The following is a 22,029-nucleotide window of genomic DNA, read 5'->3' on the forward strand; positions in this document are numbered from 1 at the left end:
GTCCCTAGTGCCATAAAGGTTGGGGACTGCTGCTGTAATTAGAAAAGATCCATAAGAAGTTGCAACAATAGTACAGAGAGATCCCTTGTGTCCTTCAACCAGTTTCTCACAGTGGTTACATTTTATATAATTATAGTATAATATCAAAACCAGGAAACTGACATTAGCATGCATGTTTATGTGTGTTTCTATGTGATTTTATTACTTGTGTAGTAAAGACTAGCATATTTAAGATACAGAATTATTACACTACCACAAAGTTTTCCCTTATATAGTGCCCCTTTATAGTCATAACCATTCCCTCCTTCTCCCACCATTCCTAGACTCTGGCAACCACTAACCTGTTCTACATATTTATAATTTTGTAATTTTGAGAATTTTATGTAACAGGTATCATACAATGTGTGAATGGTTCAAGGTGAAAGTGAAGAGGTGGGTAGGAAACAGACCACACAGGGCAGTGGAGGAGCTGGGGCAATGCTGGGATTTTAGAGGGCTTTAAGTAGGAGAGTGGCATGATCTGTTTTGTGATTTTAGAAAGGTTACTGTGTTTGATCTTGGAGACCAGAGGTTCTGGTCAAAAGTGGCAATGGAGAGGCCAGCAGGGAAGTGATGTAGTGGTCCAGGCAGGAGGTGACAAATGCTGATGTGGAGTGGGCGGGGCTGGGAGGGGCGGGGTATGGACAGAAGGGCGTGGATCCCTTTGAGCTTGGCTTTCTTTAACTAGCATAACACCCTGTAGATCATCCATTCCAGTAGCGTGTTTCAGTAGTTCATTCCTTTTCATTGCTGAGTAATATTCCATGATATGGATGTACCACAGTTTGTGTAACCACTCACCTATTGAGAGATGGTTTCTACTGAATGCTTATCACTTTCACACCATTGTAAAGTTGAAAAATTGTAAGTCAAACCATTGTAAGTTAGAGATTGTACTTGTATAGCTCTTCCCGGTTTCTCTGTTCTGTCCATTGATCTGTGTGTCTGCCCCTTCCATCAATACCATACTGTCTTGATTGTTATAGCTCTATAGTGAATCTTAAACTAGGCAGAATAATTCCTCCCACTTTATTCTTCTTTTCCAAATTGTTTTAGATATTCTAGTTCTTTTGCTTTCCACAAAATCTTATAATAAACTTTTCTATATCTTAAAAAAAATCTTGCTGGGATTTTGATAGGAACTGTGTTATACCTAAATAACATTTTGAGGAGAATCAGAATCTTTACTATGTTGATCCTTGCAATCTATGAATATGGTATTTCTCTCCATTAATTTAAATCTTTTTTATTTCTTTAATCAGTGTTTTCTAGTTTTCAAAACACAGTTCTGTGCATGCTTTCCTTAGATTTCTCAAGTATTTCATTTCTTTTGAGTGATTATAAATGATACTGTTAAATTTAAGTTTCCTTGTGTTCATTGCTGATACTTAGAAATACAAGTGATTTTTATATATTGACCTTTATCATGCAAACTTAATAAACTCACTTATTAGTTTTGAGCGTTTTTCTACAGATTGGGATTTTCTGTGGACCATCATGTCATCTGTAAATAGGAAAAATGTTCTCACTTTTTGTTCTGTATCTTTTATTTATTTCCTTCTTTCTTTCTTCTTTTTTTTTTTCTTTTGTTTTTTTTTTGCATTATGCCATCAGCTAGGACTTTCAGTACTATGTTGAATAAGAATGTTGAGAGTGGACATTCTTGCTGTGTTCCTAATCTGAGGGGGAAAGCATTCAGTCTTTCACCATTAAGTAGATGTTAGCTATAGATATTTGGGAGATGATTTTTTTTCAAGTTGAGGATGTTCCCCTCTATTCCTAGTTTACTGAGGGTTTTTATCATGAATATGAATTGGATTTTATTATATGCTTTTGCTGTGCTAATTGATGTGAACATATGATTTTTCTTCTCTAACCTATTGATTGCACCGAGTGATTTTCTAATATTGAATCAGTCTTAATAAACCTAAAATCAACCCCATTTTGTCATAGTGTAAAGTTCTTTTCCTATATTGCCGAATTGTACACAGTAGTATTTTGTTAAGGATTTTTACATCTACATTCTGAAGGACAGTCTCCCCCCAACCTCCACTGTTTGGGTGCTGTCTTTGTCTGGTTTTGTATTAAGGTAAACCTGGCCTCACAAATGATTTGGGAAGTGTTGCTCCTCTTCTACTTCCTGGAAGAGCTTGCATAGAATTGGTGTTAATTTTTGTTAAATGTTTAGTAGAATTCTGCAATGAAATTTTCTGGGCTTAGAGATTTCATTTTTGGGAATTTTAAAATTATAAATTCAGTTTTGATAATAATTATAGACCTATTCAGATGATCTCTTTCATCTTAGATGAGTTTTGATAGTTTATGATTTTGAGGAATTGGTCCTTTTCTCAGTTGTCAAATTTATGACTATATAGTTGTTCATAGCATTCTCCTTACTGTCTTAGTCGCTGGAGGATCTGTAGTGATATCCCTTGTTTCATTCCTGATTTTGGTAATTTGTGTCTTTGTTTCTTAGTCAGTCTTGTTAAAACTGTCTTGTTAAGTCTTGTTAAGACTGACTAAGTCAATTTTACTGATCTTTTCAAAGAGCCACCACTTTGGTTTTTGATTTTCTCCTTTTTTTTTCTGTGTTCAATTTTTAGGATTTCTGCTATCTTTATTATTTTCTTCTATTTTGGGTTTATTTTGGTCTTTTTTTCTAGTTTCTTAAGGTATGACTTTAGCTTATTGATTTGAGATTTTCTCTTTTGCCGCTGCTTTAGCTGTGTCTTACATCTTTTGATATTACATATTTTCTTTTACATCCAGTTCAATGTATTTTTTAAATTTTCCTTCAGACTTCCTTTTTGACCCATGGATTACTTATGGGTATGTTTTTTAGTATCCAGGTGTTTGGAAATATTCCTCTTTTTGTTAATTGATTTCTAATTTTATTCCATTGTGGTCAGAGAACACATTCTGTATAATTTCAGTTCATTTTAATTTGTTGTGGTTTGTTACATGGCCCAAACTATTGTCTGTCTTAGTAAATGTTGGCTAGATAGAGTGTTCTGTAAAGGTTGGTTCAATAGAGTATTCTGTAAATGTTGGCTAGATAGAGTGTTCTGTAAATGTTGGCTAGATATTCTGTAAATGTTGATTAGATTCTGATTGTTGATGGTGTCCTTCAGTTTTATATTATTGCTGATTTTCTTGTCTAGTTACTTCATCAACTATTGAGAGAGAGATGTTAAACTCTCCAGCTGAGATTGTGTATTTGGCTAGTCTCCTCTCAGTTTTTGTTTCGTGTATTGTACATGTCTTTAGTTTGGTATATACACACTTGGAATCATTACGTCTTCTTGGTAGATTGACCCTTTTATCATTTTGTAAGGTCCCTCTCTGTACCTGGAAATGATTTTTGCTCTGAAGTCTGTTTTATCTGATATTAATATAGCTGCCTCTGCTTTCTTTTGATTTTTTTTACATGGTGTATCTTTTTCATCTTTTACATTAAAATACCTATATTTATACTGTAATACATAAAATGAATTTCTTGTAGCCTGCATATAGTTCGGTTGTGATCTACTCTATCAATTTATCTTTTAATAGGTGCATTTCATCCCTTTGTATTTAATGTAATTATTGGTATGTTAGAGCTTAAGTCTGCCATTTTATTTCTTTGGTTTTATGTTTGTTTTCACTCTTCTTTAATTCTGTTGTGTTTTTCTTGCTTTTCTGTGTGTTACTTGTACCTTTAAGAATTCTATTTTGATTTTTATGTAGTGCGTTGTGTGTTTCTATTTGTATAAATGTTTAAGTTGTTGCTCTAGGCATTACATTATACATACATATATATAAAACTATATATAGTCTACTAAATATAGAAACTAGTAAATATAGAAACTACTAAATATAGTCCCTCCCCTCCCCCACTTATAAGTGTTTTAAATATTTTCTGTACAGAGTTTAAGAACTATATAAGATAATGTCACAGCCAGGTAAGAGTAGAAGCCTAGACTCCTCAGTCTGCCTTTTCTTCTGGGAATCAGGTCTGGGGCCACAGGTTTTTCTGTGGTGTTAGGCAGGTTACTGTGTCTAAGTTTTCTGCATTACTAGGCTCTCTCTTTCCTGATTCTTTGGCTAGAGGGTGCAGGCTTTCCTTAAAGCTTTTTGTTTGTGTTCCCTGGCATTTCCAGGTGTTGGCTTCTCCATCACCCAGTTTAACATACATTAGGCAAAAAGAAAACCCAGAGAACTCTCTGCCATGTTTCTTCTTGAGTTTCAAGTTCCCTAGCTGGTCTGCCACCTTCTTTCCATGTTTCAGAGTTTTTGTTTTCTGTATAGTGTCCAGCTATTCTTAGCAGCAGGAGAAGGGAAAGTGTGGCTATTCCATCTTGTGCTGGAACTGAAATTCTCTATTCTATTAAATGTTGATGAGGGTATGTTTTTTCTACTCTGTTTAAGTCACTTGATAAGAAGCTATAATTGACATCAAGAAAAGTAAGAAGGCTATTATTCGGAGTGGTTATATTTAGTGGAAAAATGTTTAAAATATTCAAATCAAAATAGTGAAAAGAGGAAGAAAAATTCCCTGAGAAAAATCTGCTAAGAGCTGTGGGTGTTTATAAACAAGAGTGATCATAATTAATTGAGGTAGGGTGAGTAAAAGCTTTTAGGAAATGGATTTGGAATGGGCTAAAGAGGCTGGATAGGATTTTGACCTATGGGGAGAGAAGTAGAGGAGGCATTTTAAGTGGCAGAAATAAAATGAGTGACATTCTTTGCCTTTCTGAGTATCAGCTCAAATGGCAAACTGTCCAGTCAGCTAACGGATGGGTGCCCCTTGGCAGATCTGTTTATGTGCTTATTTCACAAGGTTGTCTCTCCCTTCTCATGCTCAGGCCTGTCCCAGAGATTATGATTTATTGGTTTTGAGGAAATGAAGATAGATATCATTGGTTTTGTTTTCTAAATTTCTTAGGCGATTGTAATATGTGGCCAGGACTGACAAATGTTATAGCTCTATCTCTAAATAAACACAATAATTTAATTTAATTCATTTAAATTGGTAAATAGCTATTTAGTATCTGCTGTGTGTGCTGGGGAGTTTTAGGCTAGAGAGGGAAGGACATTTAATATCTTTTAAAACTCCTGCCAAGTTATAGGTACTGTGACAGATACTTTCACTTAGATTATTTCACAAATTAACGATTTAGCAGGAAAGACAATTTAATATGAAATTGGTTATTTTGAATGCCATATACAGTTATAAAATTAAAGGATAGCAATGACTGGAGTGGAGACAGGGACAGATATGTGAATAACCGAATTATAAGAACTAAAAGTAAGAGGGTTCCTAGAGATTAACCATTCTACCCCTTGCGTTTGACAAATGAGGAAACAGAGGCTCAGAGATTAGTGACTTTCTCATGGTTACAGGGCTTGTTGGAGGAAAAACACAGGTCCGTTGACTCCAAGGTCAATGTTATTGCCACAGACCTCTTGAGGCAACTTGCTTCTTTGATGAAGGAGTCTATGACTGCTTCTTTAGCCTATCTGTGAAGTCCCCATCTGAAAGTTTCTTTACCCAGCGCATTGGGTAGAAGCTTGGTTTTGGTAAAACATAGGAAGGATTTGGTTGAGGACTTGCTTTGTGTAAAGCCTTTGAACCAAAACATTTCTCAAACAGCAAAATAGCCTTGTAAACAGATAATAATCTATGGAGAGCACCTGGGGTCATCACACTATTAAATATTTTCTAAGCTATCTTTGCAAACATCCATGGCTAAATTAGTGAAGAAAGTATAGTAATTTCAAAAGATAGGATTTTTATTTACTAGAATGTTGTAAAGATTGTTAATTCTATTTACTTTGTTGTAGCTGTTTTTTCCCTCATCAGCATAGAAAATAGATCTTTTTTGTTTCTATTTTATATTGAACAGTGTAGAATTATTCTTAATTTTTTTCATAATTCTCTTATTTTGATTTTTATGGTGTTTTATTTTTTTAATTGACAAATAATTGTACATAGTGATGTTTCACTACATACAATATATTGTGATCAGATCAGGGTAATTAGCATATCTGTCATCGCAAACATTTATCATTTCTTTGTGTTGGGAACATTCAATATCCTCTTTCTAGCTATTTAAAACTATATAATATTGTTAACTATAGTCATCCTAAGGTGGTGTAGAACACTAGAATTCATTCCTCCTGGATTACTCTTAAATTTAAAGTAGTATCCGATTATACCTAACTGGGCCAAGGAATGTTGATACAGAGGTGGGAAATTTTTTTTTATTTGAAACAGTGTTCATGAAATATGTAAATACTGATAAGCTATGTTAGTATTTTTGATTGTGTTAGTATGTCAGATTAATTGGTCTGAAAAATTATGCACACTTTCTTTTGCAAATTTAACTGTGTATGATGATGATTTACAGGCTTATTTTCCTTGATGATATTTTAAGAGTGTTTCAGTTATTTTATTTGTGGATATGTTTCAATCAGTGAGGAGGCTAGGAACACGGAGACATGATACCTAATCTGGTTCCGCTTGTGTGACATTGAATAGTTACTTTCTTAAAGACCCAGTTTTATCTGTAAAGTGAGAAAATGGAAATAAATGACATTTCAGATGTATTCTAATTCTGATAATCTATGATTAAAATAAGTAAAGCTACAAAACCACAAGTTATTTAAATTAAAAAGTATGCATGTGTAACCTGTGGCCTGCATGTCACATTCTTTGTATAATACCTACTCTGACAACATCCTGTGTCTTTTTTAATACTATGTTGGTTCTGCTAACTTCAGCTAATGTTCTTTATTTTTACCTGCTAATCCTCTGAAAACCTATTATTTAAAAAGAAATAAATTTTATATGGTAATTTTTTGTATTGCTTGATTCATAAATTGATGCAATTTCTTTGTGTTTAACACCTAAATTCTATCCCCCCCTTTAAATTCCTTTATTTTCTGCAAAAGACTGGAATCTACTGATTTAAAAAAGATATATGATAATGAATGTAATGTATACCAAAAAGAATATATTTCTTGTACTTAACTACAAATATTAGAGGAAAATAATTTTTTCTTAAAAATATATGAAAAAAACCTAGGTTTGGATTATGCTATAGTTTTAATAATGTGAGTTGCCTATATTTTTAGAAAATGAAATCTGCCTTATTAACACTATTGCTCTGTGTTATTTAAAAATAAAACAGTATGACATTGGTTTCTCTATGTTTCGGTTCCCTTTTTTATTATACCTCCCTACCCCATCTCTCTCTGCACAGGGTGGGTATTCTGCTCCCTCCTTCTCTCCTTGGCAGGGCTCCTTCCAGGGGATCCCACGGACTGTTCCACCGCACCGCAGACAGAGTGAGTCTGTGTCTCTCACTCCTATCCTACTCTGGCTTCCCCTTCATGGTACTCCCTTCTGCATGACCTGTCTCTCCCCAGCACCTCCTTTCCCATCCTGAGTGATCTGCAGGCATCTGTTAAATCAGCACTCCCTGTGGTCTCTTCTCTTAACACTTCCTTTGACTGCATGTAAACAGACCTCTACTTAGAGCCTCATGGAAGCTGTCTGAGGTTAATTTCCTTCTAATGCTGTTTAAACCTATTGCCAGTGACCCTTGACCTACTGACATGCATCTGTCTTTAAGGCATTTTCTTTTTTCAAGACCTTGAGATACGTGAATAAGAAATTGGTTTTTTAATCTAGTTATTTAAAAAATATACATGCTATCTGCAGTAGTATGATGGACAGATGCATACTGTGTAGGGAGCAGGCTTACTAGACCATTGCACATTTCTTTAAATGTTTCCTAATCAAAAGACTTGGATTGCATTTCACTGTCTTCTAAAAGAACGATCTTTTTAATTGTTTTTTTCAAAAGTGTTTTAAAACAACTAAGATGTCTTTATAATTTCTCAGCTGCTTTATAGCACAGAAGAAATGGCTTTTGGATATGCATGGTTTACTAACATTGCTAATGATTTAGTTGTTTGAATTTAAAACTTTTGTTTACATTAAATCTACTTTCCAAAACAGTGTCTATTATTTTGTTTTACGTACTTAAGTATACCCGGTAAGTTGATTATATTTTATCTTTTTTGAAAAGTCACCCAAAAAAAGCTAATATTAATGAAAAAGAAATAGAAATATAGTCAGTCAGAGATGCTTTTATGCCTTCTCCATGGATTTACCCTGATTTGTGATTTGAATCAATTTTTTCATTAATTGTATTTATTTATATGAAGTATCAAAGGTTCAAAAGGAGGACATTTGAAGTAATTAGGCATATAATTTATTTAAACAAAATTTTATTTCTTGAATTAGTCAAAATTAAGAGATATCAACATGAATTCCAGACAAGGTGTGAAGTTTAATTTTTGGCTGTTATGCCTCTCCTTCCCTTTGGTACTTTTTGTTTTAAAAAAAAATAGCTTGTGTAGGCTTTTCTGTCAGAGTTTTAGTAGCAAGTTCATTTGTTTAGTGGAAACAATGAGGAGTTTCTTCTTCTTTTCTATATCCCACCACCTCTCATACTAAATTGCTAGTGAACTAATGTGAAATTTCAAAGGGTAGTTATAACAAGTGATGTATTTCTTAGGCTTGTGGCCAGTAAACAGCACTGTGCGGCAGAGTTCCCTCAGATTAGCACACCCCCCTTTGTACATATTGAAGCCCCCTTTTGGCCCCCATCCTTTTCCCCTACCATGCTTCTCCCCTTTTTTCTTTCCCCTAAATTGAAGTTTAAGGTTAATTATTCTGAATTGCAAATAGTTTTAGATTTGCTTTTAAAAACTTGTTTCTCAGAAACACCCATTTCACTAGTTTATTATTTGTATAGCTTTAAAATTTTCTTGTTCCTCCCTTGAGTCGTTGGCCCTACATTTTCAAGTGCGTCTTTCTCCTTTCCTGTTTGATTCCGAGTTGTCCTTTTTTTTTCAGACTATGAAGCAGCACTAATCCTACAGTATAACTATCAAGATCTGTCTTTTTGACTTTTCTAGGTCATACCTTCCTTCTCTGCATCTCTGCGTTAGCAAAAAGAAAGTTTTGATTCTCCAGAGTTTGGATGTATTAGTCACCTAGAAAATGTAGATTCATTGGAGTCTTTTCCTGAGCAAGTTCTCATGGCCTGTGCAGCTAAGAGAACTGGCCCTGGGATTTGATCATTGAGACTTGCAGGACCCTGTTTGTGGGAAACAATTACAAGAGGACTTGCTCACAGCTTTTTGGTAGCTCTTTCTCAGCTTGGAAGGTTTATTTAGAAGGGAAATGTGTTCTAAACTACTACACTATTTTGGATCTAACCTGAGAATAGCTGAAGCATTTTACTAATAATTTTTTTTTTTTTTTTTAAGGGGTGAAACATAGGGAAGAAAGGTATGGAACTATTGGCATAAAATCCAGTGATTTTTTTTTTTCAGACAGTTTTGGGAATAGATCTCTTCTTTCCTACAGTAAACTTACGTTCAGTGAGATAATATTTATCTCCATATTTAGTCAATATCGTGATTCCTTCTGCTCATTTTTGGAAAGGTTGATTGTGTAAGCAGTGGAAGATAGTTGAGATATTTCTCCTTCATTATAATCGGTTTCACTGAAGAGTTCTTTCTGATTCCCTCTTGAACATTGACTTGAGTGAACTGCCTTTGTCTTCAGTGCATCTTCAATGCAGATGCCAGGTAGGCTTGGCTATGAGTCTTCAGTAAGGGCAATCTGTTTTGTTTTTGTGTGTGTGTGTGTGTGTGTGTGTGTGTGTGTGTGTGTGTGTTTAAGTTACAGAAGTAGTAGACTTTCCAGTATGAAAAGACAGCCTACTCTAAATATGCAGAGTGCGAAAGAATTAATGTTTATGGAAAATATTTAGCCTTGTTCACTCTAGAAAGCGTACTGGCCAGAAATGTTCTTGCTGAGATAACTCCAGGAAAATGGAAATAAAAGGAAGATCATGGCCTTTAAGTATTTTTTCTTCTTTCTCAGGAAATTTTTACTTACATTTCTTTTCTTAAGTGTATTACTAGTCTCTACTTCATGATGCTTATCTTCTGATTTCAAATTAAATTTTTCTCTACGTTAGCAGAAAATAATCTACATGTAGGTATATCAAGGTGTTTTTTGCTGTCAGTAGGGACTTCAGCTTTTGTCCAAATTCACTTAATTGGCATTGGTTTAGTTTTTCTACTCTAATTTCCAACTGTGTAAAATTGGGAATGACAAATAATCTACCTCATAGTAGTAAAATTTAATAAAAATAGTTGCTTTCGGCAAGTAGAAAGCCTTTTTTTTTTTTTCATTTCATGGTATTATGAGGTTACAAACATTATGGTTACATTTTATGTCTTTGCCTTACCCAAGCCAGGATTAGAGGCATGCCCTTCCCCTCAGCAATGCTCCCTGTGTCCTTTAATCTTGGGTTTACCCTCCCATCCCCCTAATCCCTGGAGAATATTACTGCCACACGAGCACCTGGTGTTCATCAGTTAGTACCAATTTGATGGCAAGTACAAGTGGAGCCTTATTGGTAATCCCAAATAGCATTTCTTGCCAGAGCATATGCAAAAAGTGTATTTTGAAATAATATCTGTTTCTTACCATGGCTAACTGGGCTTTTAAAATTCGCTCTTTAGTATCTTGCTTAAAAGAATTTAGAAATCCTATCTACCTTTACCTTCCATGTGCAGTAACTTAGATGGGAAGGGGAAAAAAAATGATCTTCAAACAACAAAAATTGCATAAATGCATCTACATATGTCTTAATAGCCCAGAAGTTTTTTAATGGAGTGTTGCCTGTTTTTAAAGTTACATTATAATAATAAATAATTGTGTTCACCTGAACTACATTAAAAATGGCAGATTTATATTGTCTTATAACCTCCTCTTATAACTTTTAGGAGGTGTTTCACAAACCTTTTTGACAAGCAATGATTACAAATACATATTACATCATAACCCAGTATGTATTTACTGAATGAAAGTGTGTATTTACAACCCAATACACATGTGTCTATTGTATGCATTTGAAATACAGATAATAGATTCATGAGACAGTACTTTTTTTTAGGACATAGGATACTCTCATATTTTCTTGTCTATTCTAATTTTTAAAAATGTTCCTAGCATCCTTCATTTAGAAAAACACTGGTCTATTTTGCCCATGTAAGTTTGAGCATTTAGGTTTTAATGCATCAACTTTAAATATAAAGGCTAAGAAGTTTAAGTAACAATATGCATAGAGTTTGTGTCTATAATCATAGTAAATTTTTTTTGTTTTTGGCAGAAATATCCTTATTGTTTTTAAATATCCTAATGATTAAGCCTATGCCAGGAAAAAAATTTTGCTGTTGAATAATAGAGTGGTTTAAATGGCCTGTAAACCCTTTGTAAGAGTCAGCTGTTCCTCAGTTCAACCAAAATGATGATCTTACTGAATTCTTACTTTTGTCTTTGGCTTGTTTATCCTTGACTACACTTTCTCACTTTAGTATTTCACTAGGTTCATATTTGTTCTTTCAATCCTTTTTGGCTGGAGAATTGTTCTTTCAGGATTCATACACTTTGGTTAATTTTTCTAAGAGCTATTTAAAAATTACATTTTCACAAATATGAATATGTAAAAAAATATTAATATGTAGAAAACTTTTACATATCTTTTTAAAAACTTAGCCATACATTTAAGAAAGGAAAAAGACTAAGATTGAATACTTACTATAATGTTTAATGTCTCAAGTGCTTTTCTATGCATTTTATTTAAATTATCCTTTGATCTTCACAACAACACGTAGAGTCAGATCTATTATTATTCCATTTTACAATAAGGAAAATGTAAATAATTTAAATCAGAATGATGTAGTAATTTTCTCCGGGTAGATGAACAAACCAGAATTAAATTCCCTTCTAATTCCAGAGCCTGAACTTTAAGTATTTATTGTAAATACTTTGACCTTTCTTTAAAATTTACATTTTCCTTATTTATGATACCAATGTAGTGGCTCATTATGGAGGAATTAGAATATACAGAAACATTTTGATAAATTTCCTTCAAGGCTTTTTTACTTTATTTTATAAAGTTGGAATCTTGTGTATTTTAAGTTTTTTGTTTTCCACATAGTATCATTATATATACAAATTTTTGATATAGTAAATATTTCTTGAAATTGCCGTTTTAATGGCTGCATGACAATGCATTATGTGAATTTACTACAACTTAATCTTTTCCTATTGTTAGGCATGGATATTGTTTCTAGTTACAGAGACACTATTGCAATGCAGTTTATACTTGTATATAAATCAGTGTCACCATCTCTCTTAGGTGGATTTTTGGAAGGATATCATTTCATCAAAGGCTGTACACTTCCTGTGGGCACTTGATGTATATTATTGAATTGTCAAACATGCTCATAAGATGTAAATTAACATGGCTTAACCTGATTGACTCCAACATGTGACTAAAATCAATTTTATACGTAAGGATAGCTTCTGCTTCCTTAGAAATTAGCTTTGGGAGTGACTTTTCATAAAAATAAAATATTTTTGAATGAAATGCAAATTAGAGTAACGCCATAAAAACTAATTCGGTTTTACAGTAAGCTAATTTTTATTTAAATACGGTTAACATAGAATGTGGTACTGTGTACATTTTGGCAGCTATTTATTCTAGCCATTGGTTAATTGACTAGAAATGTGCATCTAACTCATGGTCCAATAGGCCTTCCCATAAATGTAGACATAGGTTAGTTTCTTGCGTACCTTACAATTATGAGAAATGCAGCAATTAGTGTTTTCTATGTAAAGCCTTTTATTATAATCTGCTCTACAGATCGTGGGATTGTTTCTTTAGTCCATATTTGCTATTATACCATAGTGCTTACAGTATCCTACTCTGGAGAAATACATCATGACTATTGGTCACACCAGTGGAATTGTATTATTATGATACTGTTTAGGCTTTTTCTGTACTACTCTGCATCCAAGAGATAGATGTAATCAATCCTGTGTCTTTGAGATGTAGACCCATGAAATTAATCCTCTCACACTGATTGTTCCTCTATAGTAAATGCTTGCTTAAGTCACTCTTAATCACTTTGATAATTTTAAAAAGCAGTTAACTGGTCATCAACTTAGAATAGCTATTGAACTCTCCTTAGTTCAGAATTTATTTATAAATAATTTATATGTATCAGTCAGGTATCCTCTTTAAGGTTTTTGAGATCTAGGGGCACCATTCTGAGATAGAGAGGAAAAACAGCATTCCTGGTTCCCAAGAAGCATGGAGAGCTGTGACTGGCCTCATGTGAACTCAACAGCAAAAGTCACTGAATCTAGTTATGTAGCACTAGGGACTCAGTTAAGTCTTCCATCTCTATAGTGATGTGTGGAGCCTCACTTAAAATTTACATCGTATTTAAGATCACATTATACCTTTAGTGGTCTTTAATGCAGTAGCAGTAATAAAACTAAACTGACAAATATAAAGTTTATTTATATTTTATAATGTGCAAGAAGTTCTGCAATTATTAAAAAATAGTTTCTGTATCCTTCATGACAGATTACCTGGAGCTAAACCTATTTAGGTCTTTGGAGTATGAATATTAAATTGTGTCAGAATTCTTTCCAATATTTCGTTTGGTAAGATTCTTCGAGTCCTTTTAAGTACGAGAAATTTTACATAAACCTTTCTGTGGGTATGAGTATTTGTACTAACTTGCAAACCGCTTTAGTAAGAAAGTGTAAACCTATTAAAATATGTTTTTATTATATACAAATACATTACATAAAATAATAATGCCTAGGAAAACACAGCCATAGCAAAGCAAATACTTCTGGCTGCTACCCAGTCATGGCAATCCTTGGTGTTGTGTGTGGTCTCTGATGCCATTGTCCTGTCTTTTTCTTGTCTCTGCTCTCCCATTATGCCATTGGCAAGGAGTTGAGAAGTTAGTCCATTACTTCTCTGACAAAGCGTGGTACAGTACAATTTTGGATTTTTTCCTACCACCTTCCTCATAATCACTTTTTTGTTTTTATTTTTTTCCAGTTTGCATGATGCATGTCAGAGCCTGCATGAAATTACAGGCATGTTACAGATGACTCCATTTCAATCTTCCTTTTTACCTTTAAAATGTATTTAATAATAACAATAAACTTATATGTACCCAGAAAATAAATTTAGATAATTCCTATGTCTGTTATGCAATAATAGCATTATTACATTTTAGAACATTTCCTGCTTTGTACTTTGTATACTTTAGCATTTTTTATTCAATCAGGGCTTGATTTTTGAGCTGCCATCTTTTTGCTTACAAAAACTGGCAACAGTGCTTTTCCATATGCTAATGCTAGATTTTGAAGTGTTATGAAACAGTAAAGGTGAAGAGTTTTGGTCTGCTAATTTGCCTTTTCTCATGTTCAGTGCATTTACTCCAGGGGGTGACTATGGATCCACCTCTTTCCAGAAACACTGCCACAGGATGTGGCTGGAGTTTGGTGTCTGAGAGTTACCGTGTGTAGGCTAGATCAGCTAGGAAGGAAGTAGGGCATTATCCAGGAAAGTTAGTACCTGAATGTTGGCATTGAATATACCTACAGAGTTCTTGAATATATTATTAAACTTAAAATAATTATCTGGCTAAATTGCATATTCTGAAAGCCTGTGATCTCAACAAAACTACCCAGATAGCATAGAATAATAAATTTTAGTACTGCATTTTAATAAATTCTCTGATGGTTCTAATTCTGGCTTTGCCATTTGCTCAAGTGTGAATTCAAACATGTCACTTAACTTCTTTTAACTCTAGTTTACTCATTTACAAAAAGAAGAGGACAGTACTTTCCACCTAGGGATCTCATAGATAATTAGAGATCATGCATGCAAAAAAAAAAAAAAAAAGAAGTCTGGATCTCTGCTCTTGGAAGGAAGGGAACTCTGTTCTCTCAGAGCCCAGAGCATAACATTGCTCAAGTATCTGTAATATGCCAGACATTGTGCTGAGTACTTTGAATGTATGTTATTGTTTATTCTTTACCACAGTTCCATGAGATATGGATACTGGTATTATCCTCATTTTATAAACTATGAAATTCCATTTCAGGATAGTGAAATTATTTGTGATACCTCACCAATGATAAGCAATAGATCTAGGACTCAAACTCATATTAGTCTGACTCTCTAAACTTTAAAATGTCTTACATGTCCTAGTTCTTGTTATTATCTCCAGGAAGGCAGTTAAGGAATCTTTGACTTCTGTATCATATTACATATATGGATTTAAAACATTTAGATAGTATTGACATTATTGAACTACGTATTTGAAGCCTAGAAACGTCATATTCTGTAACAACTAGTTTATTATTATACTGCTAAATAACTTACCTTTGACCCCCCCAAGACCCAGTTACAAAAGGGCTATGGCTTGAACTCTTCGTTTTTATGCCTTTTAATAATCATAGATGAAATTTACTGAATACATATTATATGCTAGGAAGTCCTATGCTAAGTGTTGTATGTGAATAAACATACTTAATTATTAGAAATAGAAATGGAAAATAGCTGAATGCTTGTTAAGACAGTTTTCCCAACCTATTTAGCCCAGAAATGTCTAGTCTTCAAGTAAAAAACATTTGGTGGCCAAGTTTAGAGATCATGAGAGGTACTTGTGTTCAAGTTAACATGTAATTAGTCTTTCCTGCTATCCTTCTTGACATGAATCGTTAAACTAACCCCAAACTTATTAGGAGAAAACAATTTTTTTCTATTATCAGATTTATTTTCAACGTTTGTAAAAGACTGGTTTTTATTTAATCAATGCTTCATCATTGACCTAATAGGAAAGTGTCACTTTGATAATTTATGGCCAAAGAAGCAATTCTTGAATATACCACTAATATTCATTCACCTATTCATTTGACTGGCAAATATCTATTTAAGCCCTACTATGTACCAAATACTAGTAATTCCAACTACAACAAAAAATGATTAACGCATGGTACATGCCTGTAAAGAGCTCATAGTCTTTGGCTATCTTTGTGAGCAGCCCAAAATAGACAGTTATGATTATCATTAAAGATGCCTACCAAGCCTTTGTACAACAACGCAGTAATGCCTGTTGCTGATACTATTGACCTTGACACATGGAAATGTTTAATCTGAGAGGTCTCAGAATGGTGCGCTGAAGTTTATATATCTGACTAAAATAAGAATTGAAGTTGCTGAGACCAGTTAGAGGCACTTAGCTCTCTAGTGAGAAACGGATTCACATTTCCATGCTTCCGTAACGACCCCCTCCACAAGTTGCGAGGATTAGAGCTCTACTCATTTGTGACTACAGGGAGTTTCCTGAAGTCCTGCCAATAGTGTGGGATTTCTCTTTTCCCTGTGGGTCTTGTGGGCTGCTGAGGCTGTGAAGTGCATGGGCTGGCGGGCAACTTCCTGAGAGGCCTTTTTTGGGTGCAAGGCAAGCACCCCACCTTGCCTGTCCACCTTCAGATCTCTTTCAGTCCTCTCCAGTTTTTCTGCCAGTATTCTAATTTTAAAGCCTTATAATTTATTACCTGGGCTGTTAGCAATAGCCTACTACCTGGCTGTGCTTCTTAAAATTTCATCCCTTCTGGTTGCGTTCCTCACTGATTACAATGGAGTGATTATTGTAAAACCCACATTGGCATTCTCATTGCTCTACTTAAAATCCAACTCTGTCTCCCGTCATCTACAGCTCACAAGTCAGAGCTACTTAGCCTGACATGAGTGCTTTCAGGAGCTGGCCCTTACCTACACTTCTGTACTGTCCTTTGAAATTCTGTCTAATCAGTTTGAAGTGGCCAGAATGAATATGCCATGTTCTTCTTTTGCCTCTGCACTTACCACGTACTAGTTCACTACCCAGAATGTTCTTCCCTTCTTGTCTACCTGGAAAACTTCTACTCACCCTTTTAAGAGTCAGCGCAGATTGTTTGTGATTCTTGGATGCCTTCTGTGACCTTTCTGGTCAGGCATATGTTTTCTTTTTGTTCTCATATGCTATGGTTGAGACATGGTCTCATCATTTGTTTACCTTATTGTCTCCCTAGCTATGCTTGTCAAGCATAGGAACAAATTTATTTTAAGCTCCAGATTTTCCCACACCTAGTACAGTACATGATTCTTAACAGACATTTAAAAAGTGAATAGCCTTTGACATTCCTTCCTATTAGTTTTATTCTATGAGGATATGGGATCTTTCTTTTTATATTTAGAATTCATTCTGCAGATGTCTGAGGGCATCTTTTTATGGCCATAGAAGCAGTAGTGGATGTAGGCAAGATGAATTGTTAACATCTTGCCTTTATATTAACGCAGTTGAGTGTTTAGAATTCGGAGAAATTGTCGTATAATCAACAAGCCATCAGAACATATTTCTGCTTTGCATGCTAGAGATTAAGAGGTAGCTTATTCAACTTGCCAGCAGGTAGTTAATGACAGTCTAGTCCTTAGTGGGTAACCACTTCCACATATCAGAGGCAAGTCATTTCCTTGGTTCTTACGTTATAGTCATTTCTTATTCCTCTTGAAAGAGACTTTTTTACTTTACAGTAGTGGAATTGATTTTCCAAACTATAGTTTTCAAGTAAATAATAAAACAAGACATTTATTTTGGGATAGGGAAGTTATACCATTAAAGTTAATTTTTAAGAAAAACCTAGAATCTACATTTAGCATACAGAAAGCACTGATTTATTTAATGTAATTAATTGATAGTTTAGAAATCTATCTATATAACTGTTTAACTCCTCTCAGTTAAGACTCAACATTTTATTAAAAGTGGTTATTTTCTAATTCTTTAATATTTGATATGAAGCTTTGTTGCATTTTATACAAGCAGACTCTTTCCGACTCTTTTTGACTCATTTATTTCTTTAACAAGCAGTGGTCAGTTGAGTAATGTGAGTAATCAGAACAGTGCAAATGGGTAGTTCATCTACAGTTCATGATGCCCCTTTTCTGAAGGTTTGGTTGTCTTAATAATCAGTTTATTACTTGTCTTTATTGGAAATCATACCTTTTTAGGCTTTAAGCTGATAGCACATGATTTAAACTTTTTTTTTCTTACTGGCAATAGACATTACAATAAAGTCATTTTTAAAATTATCACTGATACTTTCAAAAATCTCAAATTGGTTTAAGATTTTTAACTTCAGACTAGAATATTTTTATTGTGTTTGAAGGTAAAAAGAGGTGAAAAGGGAAAACAAATTCCCTCTTTGGTAGATTTTGGCTTGTTTAGTATGGCCCTACTCTATTTTTTTCACTAATGTTTCTAAGGTTTTTGATTACTTTGGCATACTTATGTTTATGTAAGGAACCCCAAGGAGAGTCCCTTGAATTAATTATGTGGTAATTTTAGTACTTCTATGTTGAGGGACAGTTTATTCATCTGTGTGGTGATTTATTGTGAAAATGCCCAGGGACGTTAAAGTCTGGGACATTACCTTGAGGCAGCAACTGAGATGGCGTGTTTATTTTGTACATTCTGCAATGTGATTTAATGTAACATATTTCTGTACAGATTAATTTTGAGTAGTGGTTGTCTTGATTTTTTTTTTTTTTAAATAGCAGGTCAGTCCTATGCCCTTACGGAGCCACCCATCCCTCTGCGAGTCCATGGGCTTTGTTCTCAGTGACTACCAGCCTTGCCCTAATCTAACCCCTGAATGCTGATCCTGGGCAGCTCTTGTTAAGTGCTAGTTAAGGAGGTGAAAGAAATGAAAAAACAATCCAGTATCAATAGATCTGCCCCTTCTATTGGGGAAATTCGAGATGCAAGGTAGATTTATTTGTTGGATTAGCATAGTAAAAAAAAGTTATTAGCGAGAAATGGTCCTTGAAAATTCACATGTCAGAACCCTTTGCCAAGGTCTTTGATGTTTTAGTTCTCATTATTTAACGGAAAGTATGTCTATGGCTGGTAAGGATTATACATTGGTAGCAACCACCCCTATATCAGGACAGGCCCAGTAGGCCCTGCCCCATATGTTTTAACTATTTGGACCATTGAAAGATAACTTTTTTTTTTACTGGATACCCAAAGTAATGGAAATTGCATGTTTTCTCTGATTTTTGTAGAATGTAACCACGTAGTAGGCTGCAGAGAAGTATGTGTGGGGGCATACTGGCCTAAGAACTTTGTTATCATAAGCTTCTGTGCTTCAGTTCCAGTTAGAGGCAATTTCAAATTTGACTTATTCTCAGCCATCATTCAAAAGGCTGATCATTTTTAATTTTCCTAAATGAATGTTCATTGTTTGGTCAGGGTAGATTTGTTTTCCACATGTCAGCCATAACAGTAATGAGACAGAACAAATAAGCTTTGAAACATTTTATTCTGAAAATTTTCAACAAGAATATTAAGGATAGGTTAGCATCAGCCAAATGTGTGGACCAGATTTTATTTAAGTAATTAGAATTTCACATAAACAGAATATAATTTTTATTCTAAACCTTGTTTATTTGATGGTAATTTTAATTCTTGACAGAAGTACAACATTTGGTAACATGGTGTACAACTTTACTTTTTAAAAAACTTTAAAATGGGTAATATTCTGAAGATCACAGTTAATATCTGATTGCTTATGGAGATTAAACCAAAATGCTATAGAAATCATTCTGTCAAGGTCTCTTATATGTAAGGTTTTAAATACGTAATGAATTGATTAGGGCAGAAGTTTTTTTCTATAACAAATCAGTACTTTAATATTTTCTTTCCCACTGTTTAATTTTGGATCTTGTTTAGTGTTTACTGCCTGTATCATTTTTTTGTTCACATTATCACTCTTATATGTGTCTCATGAATTTGCTTGAATATTGTAATTAATTTTTTAATTTAAAAAATCCCGCATACTCTCCATATTAAAACATAATAAGTACCAACACAGCCTAATTAGAACTTATTTTATATTAATTCTAGATGGCATTGCTAAGATAAATTATTGCTAATTTTTTTTTAATTCGACAGCCTCAAGTACTACAGCCTTCCAGCAGCCTTCCCAGACCCACAGACCATGCCCAGGGAAAACTAATAAAGCCGCAACCTATCGAGGCCCGCAGTGAATGCACGACCCAGGGCATGCATCAGGGTGTTGCACATCTGGATGAAAGCTTTACACACGGCTTGGAAGAAGAAAGCAACTACGGTTTGGAAGACCGGCCTTTTTCGTCAAGCCCACAATTCACAATGGATGTGGCTAAGAGTACACCTTCTGAAGGAAACTTGAACATGACTGTGGATGCTCAAGAGCCTTATCATTTGGCAAATAATCAAATTAGTGACATGCAGTTTGTATCTACTTCTCTTCAGACACTTCCCCAATCAAGTACAGTAGACCAGGTTAAGAGAGTTGGAAGAAATCAGTCTCTGCCAGTGGGCTGTATGGCTCAGCCCAAGTCCGTGCAGCTTTTAAAGCCATCCATCTTGAATTCTTTGGTACCTCCTCCAGTTTCTGAATCATCTCCAAATAGGACTCTCACTTGTAAGAAGTCACCGATAATCACAACATGTAATTCAGCAAAACTTCAGCCAACGTCTAGTCAAACAAATCTTATAAATAATCCAAACCTGAAAGCGTCTAAGCTCCGCCCCCCCTCAGGCTCTTTCAAACAAAAACAAATAAGCAACCCCCAACTAGAGCCTCAAAGCTTCCAGGCCAAGACAAGCATCCCAAGGCCACTAACACAAAGAAAAGAAATCATGCACAGTTCAAATGGCAATTTGCATTCTGGGGACTGTTTGGCTTCTAATCGATATTCTCGTCTTCCTAAACCAAAGATACATTAAGTACATAGCCATCACCTGCCAATTTGGTTTTTTAAAAACTGTTCTGTAATAGCTTTATGTGCAGTTTGCTACCATGGTGGAGGTTCCATTAAAAAAAGCCTGCAAATGTTAAAATGTGGAAGCTTCTACTAGTTTGGCTCTTCCATTTTATATCCTGGTTGAAGTACATGCCATTCGAGCATACTTGTCTCAGGTAAACCCAAGTTTGCTTACCCATTTCAGAGGCCTGCCAAAGGCTCTAATCATGTTTTGCATTAATCTGTACATCAGAAAGTGCATAATATTCTACTTAGCAGACAAGAAGTGTGCTTTGCTGGTTTAGTGCTGTTAAGGTCTGTATTTATTGTGGTTATCAGAACCTCACCCCTTTTTACTTGTCCCTCCTGTGAATATGGCTACTATTTTAAAGATGAGGTGATAATGGAAGATGGTAGTTTATAAGCAGAGTTCTGGCCAGTGTTTTGTGTATTTAAAAGGTCTATGCAAAAGCTTCGTGATGAATAAAGGAGATTAGGCTTTTCATGGAAAATCTATTTAAGTTTTATTTTTTCTTGCTAGGATCAGCAAACTAGTATTAGTATTTATTCATTTCCCGGACAAATTCCCCAAGCTAAAAATGTTTCTTCTTATATATAAACCAATTATATACTGCTTTAACATCTTGTTTTACACACACACAAACCCACTGCATTTGTGTTTGTATTTGTTACTTGGGTAAATTTTGGAGAGCTTGAGGTACATCTTGAAACTTGTACCTAAAGATGTATCTATTTGTAACATACACTGGTGCTAGAGTTTGCTGGTAATTCAGTTTTGAATCCTATAGGCATATGGATCCATTATAGCCATTTTAAGGTTCCACAACATTTATTTTATATTATCTTTAATTATAATATTTATGTTTATTGACTTTCTGCTAATATCAGAAACTGGAATAATGGACTTGAAACATTTGCACAAAACTTTGATAGGATATAAGTATCCTATACGTAGGGATTTAAAACTATTTTCTAGAGCAAAACAAGTTAAAATATTTTGAGAAAAATTATGAATTTAAGTAAGACTATCTTGAGAAAGCTGGAATTTGTAATAATTGTTTTTTTAATTCTGAGTGTCCTAGGTTTCCCTTTTCTGTTGGTGTGTGTTTGACAATTTCTTGAAGGTAGATTTTTGGAAGGAAAAGAGAATCAAAGATGGAAAATTATGTTTTATTAAAAGGTA

At 34.3% G+C, this 22,029-nt stretch overlaps 1 protein-coding gene across 2 annotated transcripts in view; it reads left to right on the plus strand.

Moving 5' to 3' along the window:
• CCSER2 (coiled-coil serine-rich protein 2) overlaps positions 1-21,328 on the plus strand; it is a 73,484-nt gene extending 52,156 nt beyond the window's left edge. The window contains exons 7-8 of one of the 2 annotated variants that reach the window (XM_012648082.1): positions 7,284-7,368; positions 19,990-20,841. In XM_012648082.1, coding sequence (XP_012503536.1) covers positions 7,284-7,368; positions 19,990-20,084 — 180 coding nt within the window. In that variant the 3' untranslated portion in view covers positions 20,085-20,841. Of the gene's footprint in view, positions 1-7,283; positions 7,369-19,989 lie in introns of both variants that reach the window. The other variant, XM_012648073.1, reaches the window with a different exon arrangement.
• Positions 21,329-22,029: the final 701 nt, after the last annotated feature.

Source organism: Propithecus coquereli, unplaced genomic scaffold (assembly GCF_000956105.1).
Source record: "Propithecus coquereli isolate 6110/MARCELLA unplaced genomic scaffold, Pcoq_1.0 Scaffold109, whole genome shotgun sequence".
Taxonomy (NCBI): Eukaryota; Metazoa; Chordata; class Mammalia; order Primates; family Indriidae; genus Propithecus; species Propithecus coquereli.